At 37.9% G+C, this 17,724-nt stretch overlaps 1 protein-coding gene across 3 annotated transcripts in view; it reads right to left on the bottom strand.

Moving 5' to 3' along the window:
* The window catches only part of LOC103146693 (raftlin-like), a 58,582-nt gene that overhangs the window by 35,352 nt on the left and 5,506 nt on the right, over nt 1–17,724 (bottom strand). For 2 of the 3 annotated variants that reach the window (XM_016677823.1, XM_016677824.1), the window contains one exon: nt 1,744–1,925. In XM_016677823.1, coding sequence (XP_016533309.1) covers nt 1,744–1,891 — 148 coding nt within the window. In that variant the 5' untranslated portion in view covers nt 1,892–1,925. The remainder of the gene's footprint in view (nt 1–1,743; nt 1,926–17,724) is intronic. The other variant, XM_007564703.2, reaches the window with a different exon arrangement.

Raw genomic sequence — 17,724 nt, 5'->3', positions numbered from 1 at the left:
TTAAACACCTTCTGAGCCTTGCATGTTCAAGACCATGCTTCAGCAGAACTGGTTCACACAGTGGAGTAATCGCTCAGAGAGTCAGTTCTGCTAGTGAGCTAATAATGAAATAAAACCAGGTGAAATAAGTCTGAAAAATGCAACACATCAGCCTCTAGGACTCAGGTTAAAGGATCAAAACCAGCTGTCAACATTTACATTAGGCTACATATGTTTAAAGATCTACTATTTGCTTGGAAGTCAGTTTGTCAGCATATTTTTATACTAAGAATATCAATGTCCATGTGGGACATTATGTCCCTGAAAAACAATAAAATATTAATTTTAATTGATTATTCTGGAAAAAATATGAATCCATTAAATACAAAATTGCAAGTAACCTTGCAATTTTGTTGTTTTCAAACTATTTCCTGCATTCTTATCCTGCCTGGAGTTTCCATTTGGAGATTTATGTTTGAATGAAACATCAAGGTAATTAGTTATTTTTCAAACATATTAATAGAAGGCATCTAATGCATACATTAGATGCCTTCTAAATACATTTTAACCATATTGTATTGTTTCTATTTGTGCCTTTTCTACGCATTTGCTTTGCAAACTTTGCTAAGCTTTTTTAGAAACATTTTATATTTGAAGCCGTTTGTTTGTTCTCTTTTTACCTCTTTAGTTCGTCATCACAATCAAAATTTTAAATAATTTTTTACCAAAAACAGTCGTTTTTCTTCTCCTGAAACAATTCAACCTTTCAAATAATTTAATCAAGCTTAATTCATAATGTCGAGCGAATTCTTGACACGCACCCAGTAGTGCTCCTTCCCAGACAATACCAGTTCTCCATGTCAGGAGAAAATGGCTACCTTCCACCTTACAAACACCTCTGATTGGAGAGAGGAAGAAGCAAAGACGACTCGACAGGCTCCTTTTCTTCGTAACTAGTTGGATACTTTTGTGAAGGAAGGTGTCACACGTTCATGTTCTAAAAGGAAGCCTTCAGAAAACCTTTAGCTGCTTTATAAAACTGACCACTAACCACAATTTCCTCAAGATAAAACTTCTGACCTTGAACAACACACCTTCCAAACAATTAGGCGATGTCCATTTAGTTTGTTTGCATCCCCTACCATGGCAGGACAGACCCTGGTGCACATTATATATGACCGCCAGCTGGATGTTTGACACAAATTGGTCTGGAAAGTTCTATATCATTAGCACAAATCATGACTGACTAACTGTCAGGAGTGAAATTATAATAGATGCTGCCATACAGGCAACAAGCACTAATTAACACTCTGTCATTATGAGAAAATTGTGATGAAAATTATAGCCAGCGTGCTCTTACTCCATGAGACACAGATCTCTTCTGTCCTTCATGTTTTTTTCTCCTGGGGATGTGGCGTAGTGGCATTTTCAGAGGTCAAATTAATCATACTGGATGTAGCATTAGTTGAATAAGTCCAAACACTGCATAAAGTGAAGATATCACCCAGCAGAGCTACAGTTCTCGCTCTGTTGCCCTATTGTAAAGCAACGTGAATCAGCACAGCCCTCAAAACAGCAGCTACTCACATTTTTACCACCTGCCAGAGTAAAATGACAGTAATGTATCTGCTTTATGAGGCTGTAAGGATAACAGATCGATAACAGTGGAAGCTCTGGAGAGTTCATTTTCTATCTATGGACATTAGGGGAAGATATGTGGAAATGATCTGCAGGGAGCCGATAAAAGTAAATTGTACAGCTTACCGTCTTTGCCAATCAGGAAGTCCAGGTACCGGTATGTGTAGGCCACGCCCACCTTGGTCTCCACTTGTGGTCTCTTGAGAGTGGAGTAAATCTTTCCCGGACTGTTCTCGTCTGACGCCGGTTTCATCTTTCGCAGTCCGCAGCCCATGGCTCCACAGTTTGTCAGTCCTATGCAGATGCTGCTGAACACAAGAACAAAAAACAGAAGTTGCTCAACAAACATCAAACATTTGTTTGGTTTCCCCCATTTGGGAGTCTTCACAGCTCCATCTGACCCCAACCCTAAAATCTTCCTCTGTCACAACAAACCTCAACATATCCACCTTCTTTATGTCTCTTCTTTTCCTCCCTAACATGTTTTGTGCAGATGTTCATTGTTCATCCTCTGCATATCTTAATCTCACCAACATTATCTCCAAGCGAACCAGAGATGTCCTCGTAATATGAACATTTCTAATCCTGTCAATTTCGATGACTTCTAACAAAAATCTAAACATTTAATCTTCACCTCCCCTCTTTTTTCACTGATGCTGCCTCTAAACCACCTTGCAAAAGTATTCACACTCTGAACACTTCCCCATTTTCTCACATTGCAGTTTCAAATTTCAGTGCGTTTCTTTGGGATTTCATGTGGCAGACAAACATTGCATAGTGTATAATTATGGTATTAATAGAAAAGGACAGTGTGTTTGGAAAGGTATTTGTAAAATTTGTTAAAGTGTGACCTGCATTTGTATTCAGCCACTCCAAATCAATAATTTGCACATGTAAATGCTAAGGGCTTTTCTCTGTTGCTCTTTGGAAGTGAATTTGAAATTCCACAGATTATAAATTGGATTTAAGTTTATACTTTGAGTTACTTATATTGTGGCACATGAATATGCTTTGATTCCATTGTAGCACAGTATGTTTAGGATCACTGAACCTGTCAGTCTTTTGCATTTTCTAACAAGTTTTCATCTCAAATTGCCATCCATTTAGTTCAGTCTGCCTTCCGATCAACTTTGACACACTTTCCTGTAACCCGATAAAAAAAAAAGCTTGACAACAGCATAGCAGATATTTTGCCACCATGTTTCATCACGATGTTAGTGTCACTTGCAGTAAATGACGGAACAATAAATTATGCTCTCTACCAAGTTTAAGGTATCCAGCCATCAATGCCTTGAGTTTTGCAAGAGGAGCAGTGATCAAAAGTACTCCAGCAAATCAACCTCTGAATGACTATCAAGAAAAAAATTCACAATTTTGAAGTGGAAAAGTCTTTTCTACGTACTTTAAACATTTCACATTTGTTCATAAATCCTCATGTGTGGTTGAATAAAAACAATTTGTATAAGAAAAATGCAAAAAACAAAAAACTCTGCTACTAAAGCAGATGCTTGACGTGACTGGTTGCTTTTCACAGCACCGTATACTGCATTGACTAAGACAACAGGCAGATATGATACAGCTGCAAAATTATTATTGGTGCCCTTTTAGAGATGATCATTCAATAAAATGATGGAGTTAGGTAAAGAGAAAGGCAACTCAACAAGCTGAACATCAGAAGGTCAACGAAAACACATTTACACTATATCACAGAATCAGTTCAGTTCTACTGCTAGCAGTGATTTCTGGTAAAGAACAGGAAAATAAATCTACTGGAAAGGAAATAAGAATACAGCACAAGAGGACTAAAACCCAGCTCCATGTTAGGGGTGGGCAATACGGACTAAAAGCTGATAAGAATAATTTATTAGCACTTTTTTAGGTAATTGATTGCTGTGTCTGAGTATCACAGCATTTATAGACCCACAAACACAAATACTGCTCTAAAAACCATTCCTACTTGTAACACTCTTTAAGACACCAGTTACACAAAGAAATGCAAACAGTGACATTTAGTTATATTTTCAAATTTACTGACACTTTCACTAAGCACTGGAGAAAACAGTCAGAATAACAATCCTGACACTACAGCCTGACGATTGAGACAATTGATTTGCGTGTTGGACGCAGGACTCCGGACCTCAAGAACCGGAGTTAGAAATCCTTGTGTTTGTAGTTCTGGATCTCTCAATCGCTTGCAAAGGGAGGCGACCTGGAGTCATTTTTATCAGATGACTGAGCCACCGAGGCTAACGTCTCATTCCAGAGGAGTAGTGGCTCTTCTCCAAGCCACCCTTTAAGGAATACTTGAAGAATAGCAGCATCAGGAGAAGCTACGTCGGTAAAGAAGAGAAAAAGGGCAGTTGGACTTGAATAATAAACGTGTAATTTCCACTGTATTGTTTTTCAACTGAAACACTGAGTGCCTTTAAGTCTAGACTAAAGTCCCACCTGTTTAGAGTTGCTTTTTAAATGCAATCAATAAAAAATTAATCAACAATCTGATGTGTGACGATGGCACTTGACAAACTGTTTCAGTTGTTTATGATGCAAAGCATTTGAAACGCTTTGTTGCTGAAAAGTAAATAAAATTTGATTGTTTGACATTTAGGAGCAAACTGAGATCTTTCAACTGCTGCTTTTTCAGTTTGCTTCAAGACAACAACAACTGTGAAAACTTCGGCAGACACAAGGATAATTAAAAAGTTCCACCTTTGAAGAAACACTAACGGTAAGAGAAACTATTATTACTGGAGGTATGACTACGTTAAACTGATTTGTTCCAGCACATACACTTGTTGAATTACTGCTGACGGCTTGGGTAAAGTGAGAAGGGGAGGGGTACTGAATCATGCATGCTTTTGCCAGAGCGTCCTATTGTGTGCGTCTGATTAAACTCCAGACAGAATGGACGGACGAATGGCTGTAGTGCCCTCTGCTTCCACCTCAGCTGATGAGACACCCTCTCTGCTTCTTTATTATGTTCCCATCTAATTATGGAATGTTGCTGGGCCTCAGCAGGATCCAGGTCGGCCGTCGCTTTAGAGCAGACAGGACGGGAAGTAAAGAGGGGGGGGGGTCGGGATGTAGGAAGGAGTGGGTGGCGAAAAAGGAAACGAGCAGACGGGGGCTCTGTTAATGAGGTGAACAGCAAGAATGGAAAAGGTGAGAATCAATCAAGGGAGAGAGAGGAAGTCCTGTGTGGCCGGGATGGAGACTGTTCATCTAAAAAGATGGGTGGAGGCAGAGGAGGGGAGCGGGCAGCAGGTAATGCATGGCAAGCAGAGTCCAGAGAGAGAAAGAGCAAGCAATTAGAGTGCAGTGAATAGGAAAAGAGGTGATCAGCATATGACAAGAGTGCCGGGAGCAGCAAAAGGAGTGAGAGATGAAGCAAAAGATTCATTACAGTTGTCATGAAAAGAACTGCTTCCTGTGGCTTGAACATGAATGTCTTTGTTGAGCTTTATGAATCACACTCTTATCTCTGCAAGCTCCAGAAATGGATTGAACACTGTTTGGTTTGTAATTAAAACCGGCAGACATGTATCCACCCCGACCCTTAGTCTATGTGAGCAAAGCTGCAGTGGTGCTAAACAGTGGCTGTGCTTCCATTACAAACGTGGGCAAAACTTTTTCAATATTCTAAAAAAAAAAAAAAAACATACTATTTCACAATTGTGGTGTTTCCACAGTAAACAGGAGGAAATGCAATTAAAATCACTCGTAAACAAGTTTGTTCATATGATAAGTCATTTAAAAAAGCTGCATCATCATCCTCCTGCCACTTCCTGTTGTCTTCTTCACCTTTTCTGCCAGTAGTAACATCTGATTGTTGATTACAATTTATGTGATGCAAAAAAATTGTTCCATTGCAGTTTTAGAAATGCACTAAGTTTGATAGAAGCGAAAATCCACTTCATCCTGGAGCAAAAGCCTTTTATCAAAAAACATGAGTATTTTTCAAAATTAGTGTGTTTCTATTAAGCAAATTAACTTTTGTAATTTTGCAATTATACAGTCAATGGAAGCGGAGCCAGTTTCAAACATGGGATGCATCCCTTTCTGCTGTTTTTTAAAGCCAGGGCCTCAAAATCTCTAATATCCTGCATATAATTGTTCCTGCAGTTTTTCTAATGAGATACCAAACACAGCAGGAGGGGGTTCTCTGATTATATTAAACATAGATAAACACGCCACCTCTCCCCTTCCTGTAACTTTAGGGAATACCAAAGAAAGGCAATACCATCAAATTTATCCACTTGTTTAAAAAACTAAAATCTAGGCTGTTTGCAATTTTGTGTTCACAGGAAACACAGCGAGCCACTGTTTAGCTATCAGAATGCTTAACTTTGTTTAGAAACAAAGAGTTATTCTTTCTGTTGGTACTCTAAAATTTATGCAACTCTTAATTAGCAAACCTCAAACATGTCACAAAGAGCAGAACTGCAGAAAATATATACAACTCTGTGGTCATGGGGCCTTTTCCAGAATCAACAGTATATCTGGGTTACGGAGTTTCCAGTGAAAATCCCACAGCGATCAGAGTTTTCTGGTGCTCACAGCAAAGGCTGAAGGTTTTATCTTAAACTTTTAAGTCAGAAAGGAAGGTAAATTTGAAATCTTTCCGCTCATTTGAAACCTTTGTGGTGACGAAGTGCTGCCAACTACATCAGTCAGAGAAAGCAGTGGGGTGACCACCATATTCAAACGCTGCCTTCCCTCTCCCACCTGCTGCTTGAGCTGATGGCCGATTTGCCAGAAGAGGGAAGAAAAGTATGCTCAACATTTCCACTTAAAAGACCACCAGCTGTTTGGCAATGCTTCTAATCGAGGAAAAGTTAAAGAAAAAATGTTACTTGGTAAATTAAATACCTAAAGCAGACTTTCTCCCGAACCGTGTAGCAGACTGTGACTAGCTAAAATCAACTATTCAGCCTTCCAAATTTGGAAAGTGCAGAAAAACCAGATGACATATTCTGAGTAAGAAATATGTTTGCTTTGCGATAAGCATTCACTCGTTTCCAGTTTTCCTAAACAATCCCTGTTGTATCATTCACACCCTTTAAATTACAAATTGGAGATAGTCGCAGAGTGACCAGAAGTTGTTTCCACTCCCCCACCTGTTGCTTTGTGACCACAGCAAGAGGAATGAAGTGAAAAAAAAAAATCCTAAAAATCACTTCCAGTCGGGTGGTTTTGAATGTGTCTTGTTTAGGAGAAACATCTAATCATGTCTTGGATACGAGAGGAATCCTGCTATCAATCACCACCAACCTGAAGCTGCATGTTGTCAGCCAACTGGCTAAAGGAAGGGAATTTCTTTAAACGTTTTTAGTTGAAAGAAAGTTGGCCGTTTGGACATGTTTCTAATATGGAAAAATCCCTGTATTTATAGCAAACTAGTTCCACCAATCACCAACTATTTTAGGAACATGTCAAGAACAGGCAGTGAGAGTTAGCCTGGCTGCCAGCAAAATAAATCAGCCTGCGCCGAGCTCGATCCAAAGGCAGGTAACCATCTAATGTCTGTTTGTCAGGCATCCAACTCTGCTTTACAGAGAGCAGAACTGCTCTGACCATATATTTTAAAAGTTGTAGGAAAAGGTTTTTTAGAATTAGGATTTCTTTTACAGTGTCTTAACTAGCAAAGATGCTATTGTTTGAGATCGACTTGCAAATCTTGTTTTGCGACTCAGGAGATAAGACCAGCTTAATATTTAGAGGAAAGTATAATTTGCGGGAGTTAGCACAGTTAAAATCCGATTGTACTCAGAACTGAAAGTTTCCAAATTCCCAGTCGCAAAATTCAACTGGAATGCCCTCCGAAGTCAGATTTCCCACTAGGAAACTGGAAGTAACTCCATCTATCTCCAGTTTACGACTTGTAAGGCCGACTTTGCATTTCAACGCGGTCGTTCCTTGCATAGACAGTAGTGAGATGTGGCGGAAACCTGCTTATTTTAAAAGAGACACACGTAAGAGTACATTTAAAAATCAATGCTACATGTAGTGCCTGCAACTATAAACTGAACAAATCAAAAGTGACATTTGCTTACGGAAAGTAGGGCTTAAAATGATTTATAGAAGTTCTGCAAACAATGTCTCTGGGTGTCACCAAGTTGAAGTTCCGACTTCTTAACTGGAATATCTTGTCTTAGGTTTGATGTCAAAGAGTTACGACTTCCCAGGTAACTGGAAAGCAGCATTAAAAGCAATTTCCTCCCTCCTTCCCCCATTATTCAGGATGCTGCCCTGCAGTTTACCAAGAAGGATCTTGAGTTACTCTGGCATCACAGAAAACCAAAAGAATCTCAATTTTCCAACTGTTGGATCTCCTCTGTCTGCCTGCAGCGACTTGTAAATAACTTTAGTCATTTCTGCCTCGGCCCTGGGGAGAAAGGGCAAAACAAGAATGGTGGGTGCGGCACAGTCGGCACTGCCATGCAGTCTGAGAGACGCAGGAGATGAAGCAGCCAGAACAATAGGATGGGGAGTATGAGAGGTCAAGGAAGTGGTGTGAAAGGAAGACAAGGTGAATGAGGGAAAAGTGGAAAGGGATGCTTCGAGACTGGTGAGGTGAAGGTGAACGGATGTAGCTTTATAGTTTAGCTCACAGAGGAACTGCAAAGTGTTTTTGAGTTGTAGGAATTTACTTCTGTAAACTTACGCAAATCGGAATTCCAAACGATACATTTTCTAAGTGGAAACACCATTTTCAAAAAATTATAGGTTTATTTTACTTAAAGTTTTTGTGCTAGGATGAAGTGGGGTTTTTTTGGCTGCAATGAAATTAGTGTGTTTTGCAAAACCGCAATGGCAACATTTATTTTGCATCATACGAGTCATGTGATCAAAAACCAGACATTACTGCTGGTGGGAAAGAAAAAGACGACGACAGGAAGAGGACGGCACGTATTTTTAACGGCTTATCGCGTGGACAAACATATTCAAGCGGGATTTTAATTGTGTTTCTTATTTAATGGAAACACCGCAATTGCGAAATTTTGTTCTTACGACATTAGTGGAATATGAAAGTTTTCAGAACCTGTTGCCCCTGCTTTCACTCAGTGTTTCTGAAATCTGGTGAGTATCAGGGATACTTTACATGGACGATGGACATCAAATACAAATGAAAGAGAAGCAGGAAAAGAGAGCCATTGATTTGACTTTTGCTGAATTAGAAACGATCCGTGTGTTCTACCTTTTGTCTCCCAGTAATGGCATTTTCAGGTTTTATTCGATAAGAGGCTTTATCCGAGCTCATGAGCCAGAGATCGAGTTGCTTTGTTGGGGTGGGGTTCACTTTCCATTGGTCCCTTCAACCAAAACATCCCAAAGCACTTTGAGTTGTGCTAAGTGGGATAGACAACATCAGCGCTGCGTTTTCTACATGTCAGTCAACAGCAGTTTATCAGTCTGAGGTCTGTCCAGCCTTCTGCTTTCACACTGATCAAATGGGTCACAGCCTCCGGGAATTTGCAAAAGTATTAAACAGAATTAATTGATTTATTTCTTTGAAGGGCTCCACTGACGCACTTTCAGATAAAACAGTTGATAGGAGTCAAACTATTAAGAATTACCTGTCAGAAAACATAAAGCAAAGCAAATTAAAGCCAGCTATCAAACCAAAGCTTCTTTTTACTGGACAATACATCTCAAACACACCCTGACATCTAGTTTTTATCTTTGGAAAAAATGTGTAGAGCCACAAAGGACCAGTCCTAAAGAATCTGACTTTCATGCCGGAGATCAGCACAACTTTGAGACGATTGAGAAACAAAGCATTCTCAAGATCATAAGATGCGTACTGCGGCTGGAGTCAAAGATTCAAGAGCCACCACACACACAGATGTATTCGAGATATGGGTCACAACTTTCTTATTCCTCGTAAGCCGATCCTGAACCACAGAGGGTCAGAAGCACGTTTCCTCAGCTAAGAACAATAAAAAAAGACTTGATTGGTGCTCAGTGCTCTAAATCCTTCATTATAGATGGAAGTAATACTTGCATATCATCCAGTCATCAGTATTTTTTCCTTCCACTCCATTTTCTCATCTTATTCTTAGTACTTCGTGGACATTCTTTAGCAGTGATCTGTTGTTGCTTACCTTTCTTGTGGAGGCTTTAAATGACTGCTGGTCAAATTTCAACCTACCAACTTTCCCATGTATATCATAACAGACTAGATGTAGCTTTTCTGGATTAAAAAAAGAAAAAATTAATGCTCTAAAAACTATTCAGTAAAATTGTTTTTTGGGGTTTTCACTAGGTGTACGCTATAATCATCAACATTAAAAGAAACAAATGTTTGAAAGATATTACGTTGTGTTTTATTAATCAATAAAAGAGATCAGTGTTACTTTTGGATTGAGTTATAGAAGAATTTAAAATATTTTGTGATATTAAGTTTGTGTTTCTTGGTTTAAGCTGCATTGACAGAAACGTGGCTGCTCATGTATGTCCTGCAGTATTTGAGCAGGCGAACATAAAACACAGCAACACATTTGAGTCTAAAGTTCCTCACACCAAGTCTCCGAAGCCGACAGAAGCACCAAGCTGTGGCGATAAAATGACACGTCAAACGATTTTACAGCAGCAGCCGACTCCTCACTCTCCAGCGCTGTGTGGTTCTGGGTTCTGCAGTCCAGCAAAACATGTGAATTGCATCTACTAAAATAAAGTCATAAATAAACTGAAACAATATTAGCTAAAATCTTAGCCATAAGATTTTCTTTACATAATCTCTTTATGTAAAGAAGTTTTAGTTTTGAGTCCTTGTCAAATGGCAGTTTGACTAAAGTCCTACAGAAGGAAAGGCTTGTAGAGCCTCTAATTTTGGAGGAGACCCCATAAGGGAAAGTCCTCATGTGGATAATGTTTTTATTTTATTTTATTTTATTTATTTATTTATTTTTAAATCTCTTTATCTTTACTTTAATTTCTTTTTATTTCTCTTTCTCACTGTTTATGTTTTTATCTTTTTTTAAATCTCTCTCTTTCTCATTGTTTATTCAATGTCACATGCTGTTTTTATTTTAATTATATAAAGCACTTTAAAATGCCTTGCTGCTGAACTGTGCTATACAAATAAAATGTGATTGATTGATTGATTGATAAGTGTTTTGAACATGTTTAGTTGTTCCTGGATAATTTAAAAAAAAAAACCAGTAGATCAATATGTCCATGCCAAGAAACACTTTTGTGCATCGGTTCAAACAGGTTGCAGTAACGACTTTTAAAACTGTGCACACTAAACTATAGACCTGTAATGTACTTGAAATAAACTTCATACAGCTTTTTTAACTGTAACTTTTTTTTTCTTGTATTTTATTTTTAGATCTCTTATTACAAATTTCTTCTGCTACGATAAAGCTACTGATGCCAGCAGCTTTATCCTAGGCTTGTCTCTCAAACATTTTGTGCACAGTAAATTTTTCTCTATTTTTGTGATGAGCACAGCATCTTTCCTGCCACTGAAACAATAGCAGTTGTCTAATTAGACGACGAAATCCTTGTAAAGCTGCAGATTTTCACAGCAAGTCTTTTTTTTTTTATCTGCCACAATGAGAGGCAGGCTTTAGATTGTCATTTGATTCACTATTCATGCAGAAAAACGGGTTTATAGAGCTTTAAATTAGAGTTATTCTTATTAGAAAATCACACTTCAGCATGAAAGATGATCATACAAAGAGCCTATCAGGCTTCAGTGTTAGTGACAGCACATAATGCTGCCTGACTGAGATCTCCCCCACATTACAGGACCACGTTACAGGCCTTTGATAGTTGCGTTGGACAGATCAAACCCAGCAGTTTGGCAAGCTTCAGAATGGATTAATAGACGAAGACATTAATTAGGACGCTTTTTTCTCCTGTTCTTCTCCATGTAGTCTCGCTTTTAAGCCAGATTTCTCCAGTTTGCTTTCAAATGCTTTATCTCCTCTGTGCTCTGGGCCAGTTTTAAATGTTTGATCTTTTTAATCTGACAAGAAAAGTCGAGCTCCGAGATGATTTTGGTGGTGAATACTTGAGTGCAATGTGGGAAGTGCAGGTGAATAAAGGATCATCGAGAAAATGGGATATAATGGGAATGCAGGAACAGCAAATGTTGGTTTGAAAACTTTAGATGATCAATAATTGAAGCGTAATCCACACTTAGAATAAATCAATTTTTTATCAGAGTAGAAGAACTGAAATCCAAACTTTTATTTCAATAAATGTATTTTCACTGGGAGTATTTACATTACTTACAAAAATGTGTTGTTTCTAAGAACAATCTCATATTTAAAGTTTTCAAAGCCCTGTTCTCTAACAGGATATCCAGGGTCTTTGGAAAAGAAACTGACCAAAAAGCATCGTTTCACTATATTTAACAGTATTTTGTCACATATTCACGCTTTTTTTCACACTAAACCCACCTGGCGTATTTGTAGCTAAGCTGTTGCTCAGACATGGATAAAAACAAGGGAGAAGGCGGGAGTTATGTACAGTACGGTATGACTGCTCAAAGTTTCGAGTCACTTTAGGGTGTTTTTCAATCGCCTCATATACACAGTTTCTGTATTTTTAGTAACCGCTCATGTTTTTACCAAAGGTTTTGTGCATTTATTTTTCAGTTACACATATAGCTACATGCATAATGCTCTACATCAGTCACAGAAAGACAGAAAGGAGAAAGCTTTTAGTGTTAGAGGACCTTGGTAAACATGCAGCATTGAAGCTTTACTCATCTCAGTGGAACATCTAAAGTAGAAAAGTGGGACACGCACTCTGCACACTTTTGGTTTACTTTCTCATGATGAATGAGGGAAAATCCCATCTGTAGCGTTCAGATAATTGTAGGTGTAGAAAACTGGCCATTCATGTTTGTTCTGTCCATCATTTCATCACTGTTATCTCTGAACTAGATCAGAACTAAGCAGGTTTAATTGACGTCAGCTGCACAAACTGTGTCATTTAACACATCTTGTTTTTGTTTTGTTTTTTTTATCTTATCTTATATAGATTTAACCAGGGAAGTGTGAGAAAAGAAAATGCTCCATTGGCAAACATGTTTAGTTTGGGAAGTTACAAGGATATCCATTCTGTAAGATCTGAAAATAATATTTTGTCAATTTTCCAAGTAGTGGAGCTGCATATGAACGAACTCACACACCCCTGATGTTGAATCTGGAAATCCCCTTCTTCCTTTCTTCTTTCCTTCCAACATTTACATGAGTTACATTATGTGACCAATGTGGACCTTTTTGCAGATTCAGCAGATCAGAAACAGGATTTTCCTCTGCTTCACTGATTTTAAATGTAAAGCAATGGTCCTGCTGCTTCCTGCGGGAATATTTGCACGTTTATTTTTCCTTACTGTATCAGAGCAGACACAGATGTAAAAGTCAGGATTACCATTAAAAGATATACATTTTTACTTTTTCAGCTTTATTATTTAAAGCACTCTGAACCCTTTGTAGAAGCAAATCTGTGATAAAGAATCCATAAATCTAGGTCATTATCTTTACTAACAAAGTTCTTTTCCTCTGCAGTTTCTTCATTTGTTCTATTGGTTTTGAGAAGTTTTACATAATATTTCTTTGAGGTTATGCTACTTTTTTTTTTTTTTTGCTTCTTTTTACTCTAGTTTTTGCTCTTAAAAGCACACTGTGCAGCGTAGGCTTTAAAACTAGCAAATGTATCAGATAATAAAAACCATCAATTCAATCAGCTTGCATCAAATGTGCAATATTAATCACGAAATAAGCTCATTGAACGTTATTCACCAACTGAACTGGATTTAACTGAGTTGGTCACATGGAACAAATCTTTTTTCCAACGTCTGATATGAAACAAAAGATAAATATGTGGAAAAGCAACTCATTCACACTGTTGGGTAGGATGGAGGTTCTCCTTATTTCTCTGCTAATGGATTAAAAAAAAGGGAATACCAGGATTTTATAACCAAATCTATGTGGATGGATGCTACAATAAAACTGATCTTTATTGAATCTTTGATCAATGATCCAAAATGTATGCCCAAGCCAACAGAGAAATGCTTTATTACACTCAAATTCAATGTTATTCCAAAGCCATGTTAGGCCTAGAATAACTTATTTGAGCTGAGAGAAAGAAAATGACTCTGAACAGTCCAAAACGATTATGCAAAGAGGTCTAGTCAAAGATTTCTCTTTCTCTGTGCTCCAAACTTGTTAAATGTTAAAGACGACGACAAAGTCCTCTCATAATGACAACATGGAGGAAAAGGATTTTGTAATGAGGGATTTCCCCCCTGAATAAATTAATAAGAGCAACATTTCCAAAGTAAAACTTTTTATCTTTTAGCCTTTTACTCTTCCAGGCCTGACAGTAAATGTATAAAACAGAAAGAAAAGGGAACTAATTGTGTTTTCTGACAAATAGAAAGTGTCTAAAGATTCCTTCTCATCCTTTGAGTTTAGAAGCTTTTCTTTGAGGTAATAGGTCAAACTTAAATGACTACAATAACAAAACATGCTAATTTGTAATTTGTTAGAGTAGACTAAAAGATTACAAAAAAGTCTGGTTTGAAGTAACAAAGAAATGAAAATCAGGAGTTTCATCCATAGTTGAAGAAAGCATCACATTTGAACCTAAAAATCCCTGAAAGGATGGCCCTGGTTGCCAAATCTGAAAATATTATTGCAACTCTTTGAGCTATTTTTGTTTAAAGTGTCCAAGGGCGATTCATATTTTAAAAAGGACGGATTGAACATAAATACAAGGAGGCTGGAAGACGGTAAGTGGAGCCGAGGCGAATGCGAATAAACAATAGAGGCTGTCAGAGGATTCTCGGCCGTTTCAAGGCTTCCAGTGTCTCCAAAGAGTGCAACAGCCTTGGCCCACCTTCATCTCCCCTCAGTCTCAAGGCCCGGTCCGTCCTCGCACACAAATGCCCACACACACACACACACACACACACACACACACACTCCCATCCAGGGAGATATTGCCATGGGAACAAACCCCTCTACGACCATCCTCATCTCTGGAGAAGAATAGCACCAATCTTCTGCAACCTTTCCCGCTTTCATTGTTGGATTTTTTTCCCTCCCTTTCTTCCTGGTCCCTGTAAGGTTTCCATCGCTCCTCATCTCCTGGAAAAAAAAAATCCTTGTTTCCATGCAGTACCAAACATTCACGTCCCTCACGATTTATCACTTTTTTGGAAGATTTCTGAACTATGAGAAAACATTTAGCTTGACTTTAGCCAACAAAGAATAAATTCAAAGCAATGAAGTCGCAATAATATCGGACAAAAAAAGGAAATGCTCTGGTTTCTCCCGTCTCTCCTATTTTCTCTATAACACGAGGGGTTTAGAAGAGATTTCCCATGAGTGATTCTTTGCTTTCTTTGAAATTGCTCTGGGCAGGTCATTTTTTATTAACGCTAGCTCCGGCTCAGTTCTTGGATTTTTATGCACCCTATTGACATGTCCATGTTGGACATTACCCAATCAATAGTGCTGCAATTTTCCTGACCACCCATTACAACACAAGTTGCTTTGACTGAAAGAAATGTCTGGGGAGCTCAGCTTTTATTTCTGTAGTCTGAGACAAAGCTGCACCCCTGCCTCAATATTGACTTTTATTTTTTTATATGATTGTACAAATAATCTCAATGTGTCATCATTGGTTAGGAGCAAAATGCCAGTTTCAAATAACATAATATCTATAAAGCTGAGATGAGTGAAGAAAAGTGTAGTTTGGCCCAAATTTATTCATACCAACAGAATAAATGAAAAAAAATATTTACTGGTTTTACTAATAATAGTATATTAAACAATCCCTTATATGACTCTCAATAATAAAAAGATAAGTCATTATTGGCATAAAAGAAACTCACCTTCCAAACCTTCTCATATCCCACAGTAGATTTGTATGTTTGTTAAAAAAAAATTAAAAATTAAATGAAACATGAAATCAAATCAAAAATAAATAAAACAATGAGTAAAAAAATTAAAAAAGATAAATAAGAAATCACAACAAAACAGCATATATTAGTGTCGGTCTCCATACACTGAATGCAGTAGAGAGCACAATATGGTTTACATGAGTCAATGATTACCTTAATCAAATTTCACACGCCACAGAGGGATTCACAGTGCAGAGGGATTCACAGTGCAGAGGGATTCACAGTGCCCAGATCAGATAGCAAACAGAAAGTGATTAAAGTAGCTGTTTGCTAAAAGACTGGAGCGAAAGAAAGTCAACATGCTGTCAGAAAATAAACGATGCGGCGACTCGCTGAAGAAAATACATTCAGAACCTAAATAAGGAACCTGGCAGCAGCTGAATGTAACAGATATGCAAATTTACCGCCTTGCAAAAGTATTCAACTATATCACAATTTGTCATGTTACAAGGACAAACTCCAATGTGTTGGATTTACATTTTATGCAAATGCAGGAGGGGGGAAAAAATGATGTGACGTAAAAACACCTGACTACAAAAGAAAGTTACTGAACGAAGCGTGAAATGAAGAAGCAGGACGGCCTGACCTGGCAGCACGGACTCAAGACGGCGTTCGTCAAAGAATGACAGGAAACAAGAAGATATGCTGAGGGAAGCTGATTGCTGCGATGGAGACCAGGTGAGAGTGATTACTGACTGAATACAGCTGTGACAGAAACCTGGGGCTAACGGGTTTGTCTAAAATGAAGGCCCTGAATTCATCAAAGAACCAGGTCTGAGCTGGTCGGGTTTTTTGTCAACGGTGACGACTGGAAGTGAGCAACAATGAAAATAAACAAAATCTGGTAAAAAATGGAGCTCAAAATCTTACTGAGTTTCTATATGACTTACTTAATCCTTTTGAATGAATATAATAAGAAATGTGTTGTTTTTTTTATTTTTTTTTACCAAAAACACATCAAAGGAGACTTATTATATGTTCTAAATGTGAATTTTGCACATTTTCATACTTTCATTTGGGTTTCAACCACTCCTAAAACTAACCAAACTGCTTTAAAAAAAAAACCTCCAAGTGTTTTTGGCTAATAAGTTCATGTTACTTGGTGTCACAATCAATGGGCACTGCACCGTTACCTAGCAACCACAGCCAAACCCAGCCCCGTCACCTAGCAACCACAGCCAAACCCAGCCCCGTCACCTAGCAACCACAGCCAAACCCAGCCCCGTCACCTAGCAACCCAAGCAGAACTTTACAAGTTACATTCCACATAAAAATGGTTGAATCTGCAAATAGTGAACGACAAATATTCAGGGTTAAGACATCTCATACAAAGTCAAAAGGTGACAAAGAACTAAAGGACTAAATGTATAAAAACTTCAACAGGACACTGAAGCAAAGATACAAAATCAAAACTCTGTCCTTAGTTGCTTTCAAAGCATTTTACAAATACCATCCTGATAAATGTTGTAAATAAAATCCAGCACAACCTGTTTCTAATTTGTTCTCAGTGGAAATACATCTGTTTGTTTCGGAACATGACTGAACAAACAAGTTGTGGAGATCCTTACTTTACAAAACAATAGAAATATATCCTGTAACACGAGGAAACAAGAAGAGTACAACTGCAAGACTGCAAACCTATCAAGGTAATCAGGAAAGCTGTTAAGAGTTTATAGGAAGATGGGTTCGGCTAAATCAACACACATTTGTTGCTTTGTCTTGATCTCAATCCCAACAAAATACACCAAAATTTGTCGTCGTAACTTGACAAAATTTGAAAATGTCCTGGTGAGCTGAATATTTTTTTTTACAAGGCACTGCATGCTGGGCTTATTACAAAAAGGATAGATTGAGTGGGAGTTAGCTGTTGGATTTAATAGTCATTGTTTAATATGGGTGATAATATAAAATTATTAATAAAGGTCACAAATCTACCTTCATAAATGTTACAGTCATCAATAAAGGTTAAAACTATGAATAAAAATGTCTGCCAAATAAAGTAGCTGGATTAGCTAATCATTACAAAACACCTCCTCTAACATTAGAAGGAGCTCATTAGATGCCGCAATCATCTTTCTTATTCTCGTCAATGTGAGTAATGCTTATCAAGATGACATTTACGAGCTAGAATTAGGTTTAAAGGAAATATAAAGAGCTAAGGACTCTGTCAGCTCTGT

The sequence above is a fragment of the Poecilia formosa genome, unplaced genomic scaffold, assembly GCF_000485575.1.
Source record: "Poecilia formosa unplaced genomic scaffold, Poecilia_formosa-5.1.2 Scaffold166, whole genome shotgun sequence".
NCBI lineage: Eukaryota > Metazoa > Chordata > Actinopteri > Cyprinodontiformes > Poeciliidae > Poecilia > Poecilia formosa.
The sequence above is the reverse complement of the archived record's forward strand: the minus strand, read 5'-3'. Positions and strand labels throughout refer to the sequence as shown.